The sequence below is a fragment of the Phocoena sinus genome, chromosome 19 (genome assembly GCF_008692025.1).
Source record: "Phocoena sinus isolate mPhoSin1 chromosome 19, mPhoSin1.pri, whole genome shotgun sequence".
Lineage (NCBI taxonomy): Eukaryota > Metazoa > Chordata > Mammalia > Artiodactyla > Phocoenidae > Phocoena > Phocoena sinus.
In genome coordinates, this window is record NC_045781.1 from 9,892,447 (window position 1) to 9,912,565 (window position 20,119).

Here is a 20,119-nt window from a genome sequence, read left to right on the forward strand (position 1 = left end):
TTGGCGTCCATCCGTAGGTGCGTGTCTTTGCCATGAAGCTTCTGACTGTCTGCGGGTCTGTGTGTACCACTGGGAGAGTCTCTGGGGGTGCGATTCTGTGTGTATTACCCGCAGCCAGGCAACTGCCCAGGTTCCTGATGGGGCTCTGAGTATGTGTGTTTCACTTGGTGAATATCACTCAAGGCTGAACTCCGAACCCAGTGTGTTCGCTTTGGGGTTTCCAGTGGTGGATATCCCTGGGGTTTCTGGGTGTTTCAGGGGGATGTCCATGCTTTCGTGGCTCTGTCTTCCTCCGATGGCCCTCAAGTGTGATCCCGCCTGTGTTCTGGAGGCTCCACCCCACAGAGGTGCCTACTGACCCAGTGTGGGTGGGGAGACCAGTTTCTCCGGTGAGTATCTGGGATAGAGGTTCAGGGGGTGTATTTCCAGTTGGGCATCTCGCTGGGTGGGTGGAGCTGACCCTCCTCCAGTTGTTCCTTTGAGGGCAGGGACTGAGACTGGGTCACCATTGTATTCCCCACATAGAGGAGAATGCCTGGCCAAGAGGAAGACTCAGCAAATACTTGTCAGATGACGGTTTGTTGAAAGAGAATCTCCACAATGGGGTTTTTGGAGTTTCCGAGGGTGTGCACTTGAGGACGTCTTCGAGTTACCTTCTCAGCATCTGTGTGCGAGCAACGATGTTTCCGCGCGTGGAATTGTTGCTGTCCGCAGTTCTTTTCGCTTCTAGCATGTCTGCGTGACGGTGTCTGCCTCCAGGTGTGTGTGTTTGTGCACCTGATCGTGTCAGATGCGCCGAAGGCGGGCCAACAGTCTCTCTGGGTGTGCGGTCTGTGACACTGTTTCTGAGTAGCTACGTCATATCTCCCCGGCGAGCGTCCGAATTCCTCAAGAGGGATCCGTTTTCACTTGGGTGTCTTTCCGGGTGTGCGTGTATGTGTGTTGATCATCTCAGTAAGGGGGCCTGCTTCCGTCTGTCTCCAGGTGTGGGTGTGTCTGTCTTCACACCGATGCCTATGAGTTTGTCTTTGGTTGTGTTTCTGAGGGGGCCCTCCCCCCCCATCCCCCACTGAGGCCCCCTGCCTCCCTCTAAGCCTCCTGGGCTACAGTTGTGATTGCGACCCCACTTCCATCAGCCCGAACCTGGGCTTTATTTTTGGCTTTATTTATTTCCTCTCCAGCTAAGTCTTGGGTCCTATCTGTGTTTTTGAGTTCCCATTGTGGAGACTCAGAGAACTATTGACCCACAGACACATCAGCCACCATTTCCAAAATACCACCTGCAGGGAATTCCCTGGCAGTCCAGTGGTTAGGACTCCACACTTTCATTGCCGTGGGTTCGATCCCTGGTCGGGGAACTAAGATCCCGCAAGCCAAGCGGCAGGCCAAAAAAATCCAAAAAACAAAGCAAAGCAAAACAAACCCAGAATACCACCTCTAGAAACACAAACATCCCAACACACACTCAAACTGGTTTCTGGGTCATACTGACCAGCCCGCAATGTAAGAAGTCCATTGTTTCCGAGTGTTTGTCTAGCTGCCCTCACGTGACTGTTAGCTGTGCAACTCTGTGGGCGTGTCTCACTGGCTGGAGGCCAGGCCAATGTCCCTGGAACTCTCCCTGAAGGCCCTTCCCAGGCCTCTACTTTCTAGGAAGACCCCAGCGCAGGTCTCAACGTCCTAACTCCTCTGTCAGCACCTACCCTGTCACCCCAATCCAGATCCCACCTGGGGGCAAGCCACACCGTCCCCCTCCCATCATCGAGGCGGGTCTGAGTTCTCCCCAGGTCGGCGGTGCAGCCTCCTCCAGTGCAGCCCCAGAACCCAGAAGGGAGGAACACTTGGGGAGCAGACCCAGTTGTACACACCATCCCCAAGACCCGCTTACCTCGAACTAGGACCACCTGCTCGGCGTGGCCCGTGCCCACGGCGTTGGTGACGGTGCAGATGAAGGTGGTGTTGAAGAGCCGGTCCACCGAGTGGACGATCAGCTTGGGGCCCTGGGCTACTGCTGAGGCTGGGAAGACGCCTGAAGTCCTGGGGGGTTTGGGGGTCACATGAGAAGGACAGCATGCTCCACGGGGAGTACAGGTCAGACAGCCCTCAGGAGCCAAGCTCTACGGACCCGAAACTTACTCCTTAACACCCCAAACTGCGAGTCCCTCTTTCTGGAGGAATCACGGTATCCGGCCGCTGGAGCTCCTCTCTCACGGCACGGTAGTCCGGGCCCCCAGCCCCTCCTCCCTCAGCCCCAGGATCCAGACCCCCGGCCCCTCCCCCCTCAGCCCCAGGATCCAGACCCCCGGGCCCTCCCCCCTCAGCCCCAGGATCCAGGCCCCCGGCCCCTCCCCCCTCAGACCCAGGATCCAGGCCCCCGGCCCCTCCCCCCTCAGCCCCAGGATCCAGACCCCGGCCCCTCCCCGCTCAGACCCAGGATCCAGACCCCCGGGGCCCTCCCCCCTCAGCCCCAGGATCCAGGCCCCCAGCCCCTCCCCCCTCAGACCCAGGATCCAGACCCCGGCCCCTCCCCCCTCAGACCCAGGATCCAGGCCCCCGGCCCCTCCTCCCTCAGACCCAGGATCCAGACCCCCGGCCCCTCACCCCTCAGACCCAGGATTCCAGAACCCCAGGCTCTCCTCCCTCAGACCCAGGATTGAGACCCCGGCCCCTCCTTCCTCAGCCCCAGGATCCAGGCCCCCGGCCCCTCCCCCCTCAGCCCCAGGATCCAGACCCCCGGCCCCTCCCCCCTCCGCCCCAGGATCCAGACCCCCGGCCCCTCCCCCCTCAGCCCCAGGATCCAGACCCCGGCCCCTCCCCGCTCAGACCCCGGATCCAGACCCCCGGGGCCCTCCCCCCTCAGCCCCAGGATCCAGGCCCCCAGCCCCTCCCCCCTCAGCCCCAGGATCCAGACCCCGGCCCCTCCCCCCTCAGACCCAGGATCCAGGCCCCCGGCCCCTCCTCCCTCAGACCCAGGATCCAGACCCCCGGCCCCTCACCCCTCAGACCCAGGATTCCAGAACCCCAGGCTCTCCTCCCTCAGACCCAGGATTGAGACCCCGGCCCCTCCTCCCTCAGCCCCAGGATCCAGGCCCCCGGCCCCTCCCCCCTCAGCCCCAGGATCCAGACCCCCGGCCCCTCCCCCCTCAGCCCCAGGATCCAGACCCACGGCCCCTCCCCCCTCAGACCCAGGATCCAGGCCCCCGGCCCCTCCCCCCTCAGACCCAGGAGTCTGGGTCCAAACAGGACTCACGTGCTCCAGTCGTAGCCTGTGGGCTCTGGTTTGCTGCGGACGTCACAGTTCAGGGAGGCCTCACTACGGCCGACATACCAGTTGTCATCATAGCCCGATATGGAGACCTCAGGGGGGTCTGGAGGAAATGGGGGGACTGGCTCAGTGACAGGGAGAATCCCAAAGGGGGTAGAATACCAAAGGGGGTGATTGGTGAGCAGATAGATAAGAATCCTAAAGAAATGGGCTGGCGGGAGGTGGACCCATGGAAAATGCCTGGGGCAAATCAATCCGGGCTGCATAGACACTGTCCAGGGACACGGCTGAGGGTCATTTTGAGGAAGTTACTGTTCGTTGCAGGCAGCGCCCGGGGCAGCCACTCTAGATAATGTGTGTCATTTCTGACATGCCCAGAGTAGGTAAGGGAGTTAGTTAACTGAAGGCATTGTCTGGGGAACTAGTATCGAAAATGCTGAGTTGGGGTATGGGGTATGATTGGACAGTGGCTGGAAAAGCTGCTAAAGTAACTGTTTTGCAGGGTCTGTGGGAAGAGTGCCAGGGGGAGCCTCTCTGGGTAATATTAGGCAGTGTTGGTGCAAGCAGCTTGGGGAAGAGCTAGCACAGAACATGTCAGAAGGGGTTGATATGGACAGCGTACAGCGGGGAATTCCTTGGCGGTCCAGCGGTTAGGACACGGCTCTTTCACTGCCGTGGTCCCGGGTTTAATCCACAGAGTGGCCAAAAAACAACAACAACAAAACACATATTTTGTTGATAGGGTCCAGAGGGGCCAATGTGATTACACTGGGGGGCAGAAGTAGGTGTAGCGGCCCCAGGAGAGTCAGTATAGACAGTGTTCGGGGAACCAATTTAGACAGTATGAATGGGGGTGTGTATGTAGACAATATTGGGTTGGGCAGTGTAGACAGAGTAGTGGATTTGGACAGTGAGGGAGCAGTGTCAACTGGGGTCCACGAGAGCCAGAAGATGGCTGGGTGCAGTTGTGTGCTGGTAAACTGGCTCTCTGAAAAGGGAGGGGAAAAAAAAAATAGAATAGCCCTGATTTGAGGTGTTTGCCAATTTCCTTGGTGTAACTACTCCACACGGCTGATTGAAGCTACCGGTAAGACTTCACTGGATGTGGAATTGGGAAGAAATGTATAATACCGACCCTTGCAAACCCATTCTGATTTACCATTGACTGTGGCAGCAAGGTGAGAGCCTCGTGAAGCCAGTATAGACGATGAGGGGGCAGTGTGCAGATGTTGTCCCGGGGAGCCAGTGTAGACAATGGGCAGGAAGGCAGTGCAGAATTTGACCCAGAATGCCAATGTAGATAACACTCAGGGATAATGTATACGGTGCCCTAGAGAAGCCGGTATAGACTGTATTGGGGGTGTGGTCATATCCTAATGCACTCACAGCGCACAGAGAGGGTCACAGGCAGCAGAACTGGCTCCTCAAAGCTCTCGTGCTCCACTTTGCAGGTGACCTTGACACCATCTGCTTGGCCCAAGGGTATCAAGGTGAAGCGGCTGGTGACGGTGACTGTACCAGGCAGGGGTCCTGACACCTGGCTCTCTCTGGCCTCCCCATCCAAGGGTGAGAGCCAGGAGACTCGGGCAGGTGGCCGGCCGCCCGTGGAGACACAGCGGGCCACGGGTACAGGATCCAGACTGAGTGTGACTTCTTGTGTTTCGGCATGGTTCTGGGGCTGGGCTGGGGAGAGGAACAGAGGGAAGCGTGGGTCACTCCACACCTAGAGTCATTCAACAAACACCTCAGCAGCAGTGGAGCTGAGCAGTTAAGCCCCAACTGCCTGGGTTCAATTCCCAGCTTTGCTGCTTTGCTGCTGCATGGCTTTGGGCAAGTCATTTCCCAACTCTGTACCTCAGCTTCCTCTTTTGTAAAGTGGGGATAATAATAGTACCCACCACATAGGATTGTTGTACAGATTAAATAAATTGATATGTAAAGCACTTTGGACGGTACTTGACACCCACTGTGCTAAGTATTAGCCATTATATTTTCTGTTCTGCTCTGCTAGAAAAACAGACAATGTCCACAAGTCTGGAAGAGGCCGAGATTTTAAAAGGAAAGCCAAAGCAGAATAATGAGGTTCAAAGGTCCAGCTGAAAAGCCCTCCAACTTCTTTTCCTTTAATCACCATTAGATTGTGGTGCCTGAAGTGGGATAAAGGCAATGGAGCTTCCCAAAGCTGGAAATTTTTTGCCCTTTCCACTCATCCTCCTGGAAAACATGGAAAAATATTAGGCAGGGTAAACCTCCATGAGGAATAATAATGACAACCCACAGTTACTAATGTGTGCCCATAACCAGACACCTGAGTTCTCCACCAGGTGGAGAGATCCAGGAAGCATCTCTAGCTGCCTCCTGGATCTCTCCACCTGGATATGTCCTGAGCTTCTCAACGTGGTACTGCCTTCCTCTCCTTTCCTATCCTTCCTGCATTCTTTCCTGACTGCCAAAGTCTGACGGCCCTGCTCACATCCTCCCTGATCACCCTCCCATCAGTCCTATGACAGCTCCAGGCACACCCACCCCATCCCTGCTCCCACCCACTGCAGGGTCTTAGCGACTTGCACTGCCTGGAGTGCTCTGGCCTCCCTTCTCCTTGTCTTGTTCTTCCTCCTCCTCCAGATCCCAGCCTCACTTCCTCAAGGAAACTTCCCTGACATCTGACTCCCCAAGAAAGCGGAGGCTTCGCTGTTCTGTTCTGCACTTTTGTAGGCACCTGGCGCATGGTAGGCGCTCTCTATGCATCTCTTGAATAGAACAAATGATTGCAGAAGAGAGACCTTTGTGAGGGATGAGCGGGGAGAACAGCTGTGCTTTTTGTGAAACAACTGTGGTCTTGGGACTCCTTGGGAAAGGAAGTGTGTACTGAGGGACAGTACAGGGTACACTTCCCCAACTCCCTGGGGCTGAGGGAGGGACTTAAGTGTCCAGAGTGACGTGGCTTCTGTGGAGTTGCCGGGGGACGATGGGATCCCAGGGGATTGCCTAGATTTAGCAAGAAATAGCATCTTCAAAAAGACGCCTTCCCTAGGTCTTCCCCATTTCGCTAAGCGGTTGTGCGGGTCACCTTCCTGCTGGACCAGAGGGCTGGGAGTTCTTGATTCTCCTCCTCCCTTAATTCACGGACAAGCACCTTCTATCTCTTCAAAGTGTGATTATTTCCACTTCTCTTTTTATTCCCCTCCACTCCCCTCTTGCTTCTTCCCCCTTCCAAGCCAATGCCTCCTCTCACCTGGTCTCCTTGCTTCCCTCTACCTTTGTCTACCCTTCTGATGGGCCCACACACAGCAGCCAGTCATTTTTTCAAGCAATTTCCAGAGCCTGGTCAGGGTGCTCTTATGATTTGAAACCCTCTGATGGCTCCAAATAATATTTCAGATAAAGGGGATTCCCTGGTGGTCCAGTGGTTAGGACTCCAAGCTTTCACTGCCGAAGGTAGGGGTTCAATCCCTGGTTGGGGAACTAAGATCCTGGAAGCTGAGCGGCGTAGCAAAAAAAAAAAAAAAAAAATTCAGATGAAGTTGAGCCACCTGGCCTCTGTCTATGAGGTCCATGCAACTGTCATGACCCTGTCGGTTTTCTTGCCTGCTGAGGGTCACTCAAGCCCTTGCCACCAACCCCACCAGCCTCCTTTCTAGAACATGCCAAGCTGGCTCTCATGTCCCAGCGTATGCATAGGCTGTTCCCTCTGCTTGTGCATTCATTCCTCTGCCCGTGGACGTGTCCCTGAGGGTGGCTTCTGCTTACACTTTGGGACTCGACGAAGAGGCTTTTGCTGACCATTCTATCTAAATGAGTCCACTGGGGCCCTCACTCTGAGTATTGCAACATCCTGGTGTTTCCTTTGTTTGCCAAATTGATTGTTCTCTGGCTTTACCTCTAAAATATTTCCATAATCCAATCTCTTCTCATCACCCCCACTGCCTCCATCTTGGTCTAGACGCCATCACCACCCACCTGGACATATGCCGTCATCTCCTTAGTGGTCTCCCAGCCTCCACCCTCACCAACCACATAGCCAGAAGGAGCCTGTGAAAACCCAAGCCAGATCACATCCCTCTTCTGTTCAGAATTTCCTGTAGCTCTTGTTCTCTCAAGGCAAAAGCCAAAATCTTCACGTGGTCCATGAGGCTGTGATCTGTGCTCCCCCATCACTTCCTTGACCTTGCCTCCTTCTACTTTCCTCCATTTATGCATCTCCAGCCACACTGACTTCCTTGCTCTTCCTCAGACATTCCAGGTGTGCCCATGCCTCAGGGCCTTTGCACTTGCTATTCCCACTGCCTGAAACTCTCTTCCCTAGACCTGCAGGGCTCCCTCACCTCCTAGTTTGGGTTAGCACCAGACCACCCTCGCTTACAATTGTAACCTGCTCCCCTCCAACTTCTGAAGCACCTATAACCACCTGACTCACTCTTATTTTTCTTATGTATGTTATCTACTCCTTTGTTTGGAGTATAAGCTCCAGGAGGGCAGGGAGTGCTGTCTTCCTCACTGCTTTATCCCTAGAGCCTAGCATAGTGCCTGGCACAGAGTAGGTACTCAATTTGCTGAACACTTGTTGCCGGCTGTCTCTCCAACTTGCAGAACAGCGTGTGGCAAAGAGTAGGTGCTTAATGAATAGTTGCCCATTGGCTGAAGATCACGGACAAGGTCGATATCACAGCTAAAGAGGAGAAACAGACCGCTGAGGGGCTCTCGTGCATTGCATCCCCGACCCTCCCACTTCGTTGCAGCCCTGCCCCCAACCCTGCTCACCTATGACTCTGAGCCAGGTCACTCCCCGACTGGTGCCCCGGGGGAAGGTGGCAAACTCGCAGGTGTAGTTGCCCTCGTCCTCCACCGTCAGCCCCCGGAGGGCCAGTGTGGCGTCCCGCACCTCCAGCTCTGTGCCTTGCCCGGCCCCGGTGCTCTGCCCGGCATTGACGAAGGACAGCCTCTCCTTGCCAGGCTTCGGGCTGGGGAAGCTGGGACCATACTGGGGGTGGAAGATGGCCACGTTCTGGTTACCCTCAGGCGCGTCCAAGCGCAGCCACGTCACCTGTGACACTCGGATTTCAGGCGCTGGGGGCAGCAGGTGGCACGGCAACTCTACGGTGTCCCCCAGGTGGCCCCGCACCTCGGCTGCGGCCCGAACTCGCACATCCTGGGCTCCTGCGGAGAGAGGAGAGAGAGAGGTCGGGTCAGTGAAGGGCCCAGACACCTCCGGGCCAGGCCGGGCCATCACTGTGGGGCCGCCCCCCGAAATGCAGACCCGCAATGCAATGCAGGAATCTTTATGAAATCCCAATTCCCAAAAGGCCAGCCAGAAAGACAGTTTGAGGAAAACTAGGGACATTTGTGTCCAGGCTAGATGACATATGATTATGGAATTACCATTCATGATCTTAGGTGTGATGATTAAATTGTGATTATGTAGTATTCCTTTAAAATTAAAAAAAATTTTTTTTAAATTTAATTTAATTTTATGCCGCGCCGCATAGCTTGCGGTATCTTATTTCCCCCACCAGGGATTGAACCCAGGCCATGGCAGTGAAAGCCTGGAGTCCTAACCACTGGACCGCCAGGGAATTCCCTATTTTATTTTTATTTTATTGAAGTATAGTTGATTTACAATGTGTTAGTTTCAGGTGTACAGCACAGTGATTCAGTTTATATATATATATCAATACATATATGTGTATTGTATATTCTTTTTCAGATTCTTTTCCTTTATAGGTTTTACAAAATATTGAGTATAGTTCCCTGTGCTATACAATAGGTCCTTGCTGGTTATCTATTTTATGTAGTATTCCTTTTTCTTAGAAGATAAATGGCGGATGGGACTTCCCTGGCGGTCCAGTGGTTAGGACTCTGCGATCTCACTGCCGAGGGCCTGGGTTCAGTCCCTAGTCGGGGAACTAAGATCCCACCTGCTGCGCGGAGAAGAAGAAGGAGAAGGAGAAGGAGAAGGAGAAGGAGAAGGAGAAGGAGATGATAAGGGGTGGAAATGTCATATCTGTAAGGTACTCTCAAATGGTTCATCAAAAACAACAACAAAAACGATAAAGTGATGAAGTCAAACGTGGCAAAATGTGACCCTTTGTCAAGTCTAGGGGCAGAGGATGAGGGAGGCTGCTGGGTCATTCTTCCAACTTACACATGTGTGTTTGAAACTTTTCATTATCAAATGTTTGGAGGGAAAAAAGAATCCTCCCAAAATAACAAAAACCTGAATCTATCCCAAAAGAAATTAAAAAAAAATTCAAAGTGTGAGGATAGATTTCATTTTTTTTCCTACATAGGAATAATACTTTCTCTCACCTTTCCATAAAACCTACAGCCCTCTGTGCCCTTTTTTTTTTTAATTTTTATTTATTTTTTGGCTGCATTGGGTCTTCACTGCTGCATGCGGGCTTCTCATTGCTGTGGCTTCTCTTGTTGCAGAGCACGGGCTCTAGGTGCGCGGGCTTCAGTAGTTGCAGCACGCGGGCTCAGTAGTTGCTGTGCCTATTTTTTTGAAAACAGCCTTGCTGAGATATAATTCCCACTCACCCATTAAAAATGTACAATTCAGGGACTTCCCTGGTGGTCCAGTGGGTAAGACTCCGTGCTCCTAATGCAGGGGGCCTGGGTTTGATCCCTGGTCAGGGAACTAGATCCCGCACGCATGCCGCAACTAAGAAGTCCACGTGCCGCAGCTAAGACCTGGCGCAACCAAAATAAGTAAGTAAGTATGTAAATAAATAAATGTCTATATCTTATGTATCTATTTTTTAAAGTTAGACTAATAAATAAATAAAGTACGACTCAATGGCTTTTCATATATTCACAAGAGTTGTGCAACCATTGCCATAATCAAGTTAGGACATTTTTATAATCCCCCAAAGAAACCCCTGTACCCATTAAACAGTCCCTCCCATTTCCCCTCCTCCCACCCCCTAGCAATCACTAGTCTATTTTCTGTCTCTGTAGATTCTCTTCTTCTGGACATTTTGCATAAATCAAATCATACAACATGTGGCCTTTTGTGTCTGGTTTCTTTCACTTGGCATAATGTCTTCAAGGTGTACCCACTCTGTAACATGGGTCAGTGCCTTGTTCCTTTTTATGGCTCAGTAACATTCCATTGTATGGACTGACCATATTGTGTTTATCCGTTCATCAGTTAATGGACATTTGAGTTGTTTTCACCTTTTGGCAATTATGAATAAAGCTGCTGTGAGCGTTTGCGTACCAGTTTTTGTCTGAACGTATGGCTTTTACTTCTCAGCTTATCTTTTGTTTTCTGATTGTTAATAAAAACTGGAATAAAGGGGACTTCCCTGGTGGTCCAGTGGTTAAGACTCTGCGCCTCCACTGCAGTGGATACGGGTTCGATTCCTGGTCAGGGAACTAAGATCCCGCATGCCGTGCGGTGTGACCAAAAAAAAAAAAAAAAAAAAAAATCGGGGGCTTCCTTGGTGGTGCAGTGCTTGGGAATCCGCCTGCCAACGCAGGGGACATGGGTTCGAGCCCTGGTCCGGGAAGATCCCACATGCCACGGAGCAACTAAGCCTGTGCGCCACAACTGCTCAACCTGTGCTCTGGAGCCCGTGAGCCACAACTACTGAAGCCCGTGCACCTGGAGCCCGTGCTCCGCAACAAGAGAAGCCAACGCAATGAGAAGCCCATGCACAGCAACTAGAAAAAGCCCGCACACAGCAACGAAGACCCAGCGCAGCCAAAAATAAATAAAATAAATAATAAAAAAATTAAAAACCAGAATAAAGATGAATGTTTCTCTGCTGTGTAAGGCAGTACAGCATGGTGACTGAGGGCAGAGTGCCTGGGTTTGAATCCTGGCTCGGCAACTTACTGACTGTGTGACATTGGGCAAGTCATTTAACCTCTCTGTGCCTCAGTTTCCTCGGCTGTAAAAGGAGGGTAATAATGGTGCCCATCTCCTAGGGATTGCCATTTAAGGATTAAAGGATGTTTGTAGAGTACTTGGCACACACGGTCGCCGGAAACACAAGATCAGTGCTTGGTAAATAAACATAGCCAGGTAAGTGTAATTACAAGTAGCCCTCGACACCCAGCCTCAAGGCAAGGCCCATGCCCAGCTGTCTCCAGATGTGAGGGGAGGAGCGTGTGCCGCCACTGGCCTCACACAGGAATCCAGGGAAAATTAACAGGGGACCCTAGTGAGAGGGTCCCCAGCAGAAGGCCGCCCCTTGGGCAGGACCCGTCCCAGGCACTTCTCAAAACAAGTCATCAGTGAGGGCCATTGTGTGACACAGACATCATCTCGTGGAAGCCCCACGTATATCTTGCAACTCAAACCCAAGGGTGCCACCTTGGAAGATGGGCTCCTCCTCTGCGGCGGGACCAAACTGCAGAGTGTCATGTGTGGGCCCCCAGAGCAGCTGGCTGGGGGCTTCCTGCTGGCTCTGTCCCTTTCCAGGTGGGGACCTTGTTTCGAGCCTAATTTCCTCCATCTGTGAAATGGGGATGTTTAAGCAGCCCTGCAGGGTCCCTTGTGACAATTCCGTTACAATGATTTTCTCCTGTAAGATCCTCACAGGGCTGGCAGGGCAGGGGAGTCAAGCAGAGGCGGCCAGCCATCCGCTGCAGGCCAAATCCGGCTCTCCCACATAGTCACTTTTGGCCCACATAACATTGTTCCAGAAGTGAATTAGTACCACAGAAGGGTCTGGAGATTAAAGGTCGAATCCAGACAAAAATCAGGATATGAGGCTCTGGTGACAACAGTTAGGCGGAGCTGAGGGAGGGCCACCCCCTTCCCTCAAGGTGCCAGGAACCCACATGGCCCCCAAAGGCACTGAGTATGGGACAAGGGTTCCCAAAGGCTATGCCCCTTTCTAGCTGGGTGAGGAGGGAAGGGCACTCGGTCAGGGAAAAACCCAGGCCAGTGTGAGCTGCAGAAGCGAAGTAGGGCAGGGCCAAGGGCTTACGTTTTCTTCTTGAGGTAAGTGGGAGCCATTAAGCGTTCTTCACTTGGAGAAGGACTTGGCTAAAGTGAAGATTTATTTATTTATTTTTTAAACTTATTTTATATTTATTTTTGGCTGCATTGGGTCTTTGTTGCTGTGCACGGGCTTTCTCTAGTTGTGGCGAGAGGAGGCTACTCTTTGTTGCGGTGCATGGGCTTCTCATTGCGGTGGCTTCTCTTGTTGCGGAGCACTGGCTCTAGGCGCGCGGGCTTCAGTAGTTGCAGCACATGGGCTCAGTAGTTGTGGCGCACGGGCTTAGTTGCTCCGCGGCATGTGGGATCTTCCCGGACTAGGGCTTGAACCTGTGTCCCCTGCATTGGCAGGCGGATTCTTAACCACTGCACCACCAGGGAAGTCCCTAAAGCGAAGATTTAGAACTTCAAGGGCATGAATGGTAGGAACCTTCCCACCAGTTATTCCTTCCCAGACTATGCCAACCAGTGGGCAAAAAACAGTGACTCAACCCGCAGGCCCTGGGTGCTAGAGGGTCAGCCCCTGAGGACAGGGATTTGCCTGTCTTGTTTCCTACTGTATCCCCAGAGCCTACACCAGGGCCTGGTTATAGTAGGTGCTCAATCAATACTGTTAAGAAAAAAAAACCTGTTGAATAAATATCAAACTCTGTTCTGGGGGCAGGTACCACAGATGTGTCAGGACAAATCACTTGCTTGTTCTCTAGGAGCTTACATTCAGAAGGGGAGACAGACACTGTACAGACAGTGATCACCAAGCACTTCGCTGGAAAAACTGAAGGGGTGGGGCTGGGGGTGAGGGGCAGAACCTAGAGCAGGGGCCTGACCCAGCCGAGGGGAGGGGCAGGAGAGCTTCCTGGAGGAGGAGACCCTTGCCAAGGGAAGCCAAGCTATAGCCCACAGAGCCCCACACCCCTCTTTGGGTCGCTGGGTCCCTTCTGGGACTCAGATTTCCTGTCCTAAGGAAGTCATTGTGGCTGCAAGATACCTCTCTTCTTCTGGGGAGTTCTCTGGCGGTCCAGTGGTTAGGACTCGGCACTTTCACTGCTGTGACCTGGGTTCAATCCGCTCTTCTGAGGAAGGCTGCCCTCCTGCATCTAGAGTGGCCCTGGCTGCTTCAGAAGATTAAAAAAAAAAACACCCACTTTTAGGAATTCCCTGGCGGTCCAGTGGCTAGGACTCTGTGCGTTCACTGCGGAGGGCGCAGGTTCAGTCTCTGGTTGGCAAGCCAACTGGCGCAGCCAAAAATAAATAAATAAATAAAAATTAAATTTAAAAAACCCACGTTTAGCTTCTTGTGGGGCAAGGTTCTCAGCAAGTTCTTTCATCACCAGTACTCTGTCCCCGATGGCCACACAGCCCTCCTCTCTCCAACTAGCTGGCCCTCGTTCCCTCACCCTGCACCTCACTTTCTCTCCATCTCACACAGCAGATTTTCATGACCTTCTTGGCTCTCTGAGAGCAGGAATTCTTTGCCTGGCTTTGCTCACCCTCAGTATCTGCAACAGAGACCAGCTTCTAATAGATGCTCAATATTTGCAGAATGAATGAGGTTCTAAAATTCCATGATTTGGACTTCCCTGGTGGTCCAGTGGGTAAGACTCAGCGCCAATGCAGGGGGCTGGGGTTCGATCCCTGGTTGGGGAACTAGATCCTGCATGCATGCCCCAAAACTAAGATCCCACATGCTGCAACAAAGACCCGGTGCAGCCAAAAAAAAAAAAAAAATCCCATGGCTCTACAATCCCTATTCTAAGTGTCTCATTCTGAATGAATGAATAGGATGGTTCAGCCCCTGTGGGGTTAATGGCCCATTTATTAGGTATTTCCACCTCAGTAAAAGGTTCAGGATGGAAGCTTTGGAGTCATCCCTGACTCCTCTCTTTCTCTCACCATCGCCCCCCACTCCGCGCCACCCATGCAAATCCATCAGGAAATCCTGTCGGCTCCATCTTCAAAATATATCTGCAAAGCGGACCAGGTCTGATCCCTGCATTGCCTGTATCCTGGTCTAAGCCAGTGGCATCTCTCCCCTGGGTCATCCCCCCAGGGAGGGTTGCCGTTGCCCCTGAAGTCTGTTCCCACACACAGCCAGAGAAGCTATAGCAGATCAGGTCCCTGCTGTGGCTCTCTCCTCACTCAGAGAAAAGCTCAAGTCTTTATAGCGGCCCACAAGGCCCTGCGTGACCTGTGCTCATCCTCTTTCTGACCTCATCTCTCACCCTCTCCCCTTGGTTCACCCTGCTCCAGCCACACCATCCTCCTCGCTGTTCCTCAGACATGCCAGGCAAGTCCCACCTCCGGGCCTTTGCACTTGCTGTTCTCTCATCCTGGAACACTTCCCTTTCCCTCCCTCGCTTCGGATCTTTGCTCTGGGGTGTTCCCTGACCACCTTAATGATGAGAACAGGAACTCCATTGACCCTGCTTCGATTTCCTCATAGCAGCTGATGTCTCTTCCCCACTAGAACATCAGTGCCGGGGGCAGGGATCTTCGTCTGTCTTGGTCACTGCTGTATCCCCAGAGCCTAGAACAGTGCCTGGCACACTGTAAGAGCTCGATAAAGGTGAAGACGGGGAATCAGCAGTGCACTAGATCACACAGGCTGCGGCTGAGTTAGAGTTTGGGCTTTTTCTTGGGGGCACTGGGGAGCCACAGAGAGTTATAGGCAGGTGGAGGGACAGGGTTTGGTTTGAGCTTTAGAAAAATCCCTCAGAATGGAGTGGGTCGGGCTTCAGGGGTCAGGGTTGTGGGGATGGAGGATGAACCAGATTGGAAACACATTCAGAAGTTGGAATGGTTGGGACACAGAAGCTGACTGGCTGTGGGGGTGAGGGGGACGGGGTTAGTGTGGGCTGATGCCCAGATGTTTTGCGTTTCAGGCAGAAGCAGGAGAAATGATGCCAGGAGGAAAGCTGGCCTGGAGTTTGGACCCTAGTGTCCGGCACGCTGCTGGGCAGGTGATTGTGCCCTGACCTTGGCCAGGACGTGTCCAGCACCACAGCAGGGGAGAGTGTGGCCATGGGAACATCGCCCTCCCTCAGCTTCCCTTGGTCAGCCAGGCTGGTGACAGCTTCATGAGGTGTCAGCTGGGTCCCCAGACACGCTCCCTCTGCCTGGGCCGTGGGATGCAGGCTTCCTATGGTGGCAGAGTCGGGGCTGCCCAGGGCGTTGTGTGAGCCCAGGGGAAACATCTGGGGGTGTGCAGAGACTTATAGCCTGAGACCCTGGGATCTGGGGAAGGGAAATCAAGGCAGAGAGGAAGGGGCTGGGGGCCTGGACTCCTGGGTCCCTTCCTGGCTGGCTCCTCCAGGCTTGTCTCACGCCCTCCAGACCAATAACACATCATGACCTGCCCTCCCACCATGGGGTGCAGCAGACTCCAGCAGGTCCTTGAAGGCCGGCGTGCTTGGAGCGCTGGCCTCAGCTGCTGCCTCAGCTACCTTGCCAATTAATTGACTGCATTAATCACAGGGCTCACCCTCACAGCAGACATCCAGGAGCCGGTCTGAGGGCGTGCGCAGCGGTAGCCAGGATATGGGGCCGTCTGTCTGGGCCTGCATTTCGGCACCTCCCTCCCCCAGCCCACCTCTCTGATCGTGGTCATCACTCACCTCGGGGGACCCCTTCCCTCCCTGGTCTGAGATTTCCCTGCCTTTCTGCGGGGGCTTGACCCCCCTGAAGGTTTCCCCTGTGGGGTCTGATACTTCTGGGGGTGAATCTCTTCCTGGTCAAGCCCCTCAGACAGAACCCCACTCCCACCGATCTGCCCAGCGTAGAGTTTACACCAAAACATTTCTGTCTCTGAGACTCTGGCCTCCTCCTCCTGCAGGTCCTGTCTCTTTGATCTCTTGTGTCTCTGTCTCTGAGTCTTAGGGTTCCGACTCTGCCCCTCGCTGTGTCTCCCAGGAGTCCCTGGTTTCTGCTCTCTGTGTCTGTCTGTCTGTCTTTCTCTCTAACTGCTTTATTGGGATACAATTCCCATACCATACGATTCCCCCTTTTAAAGTGACCAGCTTGGGACTCCCCTGGTGGCGCAGTGGTTAAGAATCTGCCTGCCAATGCTGAGGACACGGGTTCGAGCCCTGGTCCGGGAAGATCTCACATGCCGCGGAGCAACTAAGCCCAGTCACCACAACCACTGAGCCCGAGTGCCACAGCTACTGAAGCCCGTATGCCTAGAGCCCGTGCTCCGCAACAAGAGAAGCCACCGCAATGAGAAGCCCGTGCACCTCAACAAAGAGTAGCCCCCGCTCACCACAGCTAGAGAAAGTCCGCATGCATCAACGAAGACCCAGTGCAGCCAAAAATGAATAAATAAATAAATAAAAATAAAGTGTCCAGCTCAATGGCTTTAAGTAAATTCATAGATTTGTGCCTTCATTACCACAATCAATTTCAGATCACTTTCACCAGGCCAAAAAAATCCTAGCTGTTCTCATATTCTTTTTCTTCTGTATCTCCAACATCTGAGGTCTGGGTCTTTCTGGGTCTGGGTCTCCTAGTCTCTGGAATCTGGCTCCCTGCACCGATTCCTGGGGTCCCTAATCTCTTCAGGTTTCTGGTCTCCATGTCTCAGGGCTGCCGTTTCTCGGTGTCTCTGACCCTCAGCTCTCTCTGCCTCCTGGGTCTCCCCATCTCTGCATGTCTCTCCACACCTGTGACACACTTTCTCTTTGCTGGGCCGTCTTACTGGGTCCCCTCTTCTCCTCCCCTCCTGCTCCATTTCTCAGCATCACCGGGACATTAAAAATGTAACAGCATCCCCGGCGGAGGCGGGGGAGCTGGCCAGAGTGCCCAACTCCCTGTCCCTCCCGTGTCCACCACTCCCTGTGGCCCCCACACACTCTGGCCTTGAGGGTCGCCTGTGCCCCGACCTCCTTGGGTCATGGCATCGCCGTCACTGACTGGCTGGGGTCTTTTGGGCCCCCTGCCTGTCACCAAACGTCTGTCTCTCTTTATGCTGTTCCTGCCTTTATCCAGATGCCTTTCCAGCTCCCTTACCCCCCGCTGCCACTCCCACACTGCCCCATCCCTGTGGCTGCATTTCATTCCCCCATCTCTCGGTTCCATTCCTGTATGTGTCTCTGACCCCATCCCTAAATTTGTTTCTGATGCCCTCCCTATATTGGCTTCTGTCCCCATCCCTGTATCTCCAGCATCTCCCTGTATCCCTCTCTCCCCTCTCCTCCCCCTAGGATGTGAGCAGACCCACCCTTACTTCTCCCCTGTCCAGTCCCCCTTTCTTAACAAGAAGAGACAGCAGGCGGGCAGTCCCCTGTCCTCCCATCCCCCTCCGCTACCGTGGGGCTGCCTGGCTGACATGGATGAGCAGTGAAAGCTGGGAGGACTGGGGAGGGCAGCCACAGCAGGAAGCCCAGGTGGTGCACCCTCATTCCGTGGAGGCCAAGGAGGGGGAAGGCAGAGGAGCCAGGGACAGGGAAACAGAGACGGATGGAAAGGAGAGAGAGAGGGCAAGAAAGGAGGAGAGAAAGAGCTTGGAGAGAGATTAGAGAGCCAGAGGAGCAGAGGGAGAGGGTGAGAAATGGAGACAGGAAGCGGGGAGAGAAAGTGAGGGAAGGAAGGGAGGGAGAGCAGAGAGAAAAGGCACAAGGATGGAGGGTCAGGAAAGGGAAAGACCTCCTCCTCAGGTGCTAAGAGCTTCCCCGCCCCGCCCCCCCCCCCCCCCCCCCGGGGACCAGTGGGACCTCTAGATCCCTCCAATGGCCCCGCAGGGAAGGAATTATCTCAGTTTTCCAAAGGAGGAAATGGAGGCTCAGAAGCACTTTCTGAAGCCCACCAGGCGGGGCAGAGGCAAGAAAGGCTCTGAAGTCTGCAGACTGGCTGTGGACCCTGGGAAAGTGGCTTGCCCTTTCTAAGCCTCTGTTTCCTCATCTGCAAAATGGGAACAGGAACTGGACCTGTCTCCCAGGGTGATCAAGAGCCTTCCATGAGATCACGCACCAAGTCAATGTCTGGCCCAAGGACGGGTGGATTCTGAGCATTCTCACAGAGGTGGCAGGTTCTGACTTTATCTCCCTATCTCTGACACAGAGGGAGAGGCAGGCGATGGAAGAGTCAGTACACAGTTCTGGGTCAAAGCTGGGAGACAATTCAGACACATGCTGGGGAAAAAAAGACCAGGGGTCCCGCAAGCTCCCTCCGTAGTTTCCGGCAAACCTTTGGGAAACTCCAGTATCCTGAGTTTCTAGCTGGGAATAAACAGCCGGGTCACCTAAAAAGGGGCGGGGCCAGAGCCTCCTTCACCTGCTTCCTCCCATCCCCTCCCTCTCCCGGGGCTGCACCCCTCCCCTAGGGGAGGTGGGGCAAACGGGAGGCGGGGGGTGGGCCGAGCAGAGGGAGAGACAGCGGATTAGGGCGGCATCTCTTCGCGTCCACCTCCCGCTGCGGCTCCTAGGACAAAGGCGCGACTAGAGGAAAGATAAGGTCCCGAAACCGGGAGTCCGGGACCGGGAGCCAGGAGAGCGCCCGCCCCCGCCTTGCCCGGGCTCGGCGAAAGTGAAACCCGGAAAACTTCCCCAGGGATGCCCCGCCGACGGCTCTCAAGGAAAGGGAAGTGTCCCAGCCGGCGGGACTCGGCCTCCTTAATCTACCTGGGACACAGCCGACCGAGCCTCCAGCTTCCAGACAGGGCCTCCGGCCTTTAATTATATCTATAACCCAAGAGTCAGGGTTTCTGCCCACATTTATGTCTGAATCTCAGGAGACATTCCAATGCCCACAATTAAATCTGGAGACAGGGCCTTTTGCCCTCCCCTCCCCCCAATTCTGTCTGGGACCCAGGAGACAGAGCCTCGTGCTCACAATCTGGAACCCACAAGTCTGAGCCCTTCCTGCCCCCAATTCTACCCGGACCCCAGTAGACAGAGCCCCTAACCTTCATTCTTCCTGAGACCCAAGAAATAGAGCCCTCAGCCCCTAATTTTTCTGGGGCCCGGGAGTCAGAGCCTTTAGCACTCTCGGGCTCGGGGTTGGAGCTCGCAGGCCCTTCCCCAGGTCGCCCGAATTATCACTCTTGGCCCTCTAAGGGACCCAAAGTCCGAGCTCCCCGCCCCTCTCGAGGACCTCGGCATCTGGCTCCCTGCCCTCAATTCTCCCCGGGCCTCAGACTCCCAACTCTGGGTGAAGGAAAGGGGGGTGGTCTCGCCTCATCATCGCCACCCTCCTGCTGGGGGTAGGGAAGGGGATGGGTTCGCGCGCGGCGGGGAGGCGCCTGCGGTCTCTCACCGGTTTCCCGGAGCAGTAGCAGCAGCAATGGCAGTAGAGGCAGCTTCAGCGGCGACAATTTCGACGGCGGGAGGGCTGCGTCCCGGGCCATGGGGGGCCCGGGGAGGGACTGGGCCCGGGCGGGGGCCTGCGGGCCACTCTGCGTGCGCCGATCGGTTGGGCAGACGCGCAGGTGCCTGAGTGGCTTCGGCTCCCGGCTGGCTCCCGGCTGGCTCCCGCCGCGCTCTGCTCTCCCGTCTCTGCTCTCGCGGTCCGGTTCTCCCGGCTCAGCGCCCCCGGCCCCCGGCTTCTTTCTGGCTTCGGACTCGCTGACGTCACAGGACCCACCCCCTTCTTCCCCCGGGCACCGAGCCGCTCTTAGGCTCGGGCCACGCCCCCTCATGCTGGTCTGACCCCGCCCCCTCCTGGGATTCCACTCCCGCCCCGCCCCCCAGCATTCCTCTCCCTCCCTGTCGTAGGATTCTACCTACACCCGCTGCTCCTCAGGATTCTCTGTCCGCCCCTCCCAGGTTTCTTTGGTCGCCGCCCCCCTGTCCCAGAATTCTATCTTTACCTTCTCTTAGCGTTCAAATCCCGCCCCTTAGTGTTCTAGCCACTCCCCTTTACATCAGAGGTTGTCCTCGCGCCCCGCCCCCTGTCTAACGGGGTACGCTTAG

At 54.5% G+C, this 20,119-nt stretch overlaps 1 protein-coding gene across 1 annotated transcript in view; it reads right to left on the reverse strand.

Moving 5' to 3' along the window:
* Nucleotides 1–19,782, reverse strand: part of NECTIN2 (nectin cell adhesion molecule 2) — a 28,793-nt gene extending 9,011 nt beyond the window's left edge. Inside the window, 5 exon segments of the mRNA XM_032613349.1 lie at nt 1,889–2,037; nt 3,251–3,368; nt 4,652–4,948; nt 8,027–8,422; nt 19,464–19,782. Coding sequence (XP_032469240.1) covers nt 1,889–2,037; nt 3,251–3,368; nt 4,652–4,948; nt 8,027–8,422; nt 19,464–19,554 — 1,051 coding nt within the window. The 5' untranslated portion in view covers nt 19,555–19,782.
* Nucleotides 19,783–20,119: the final 337 nt, after the last annotated feature.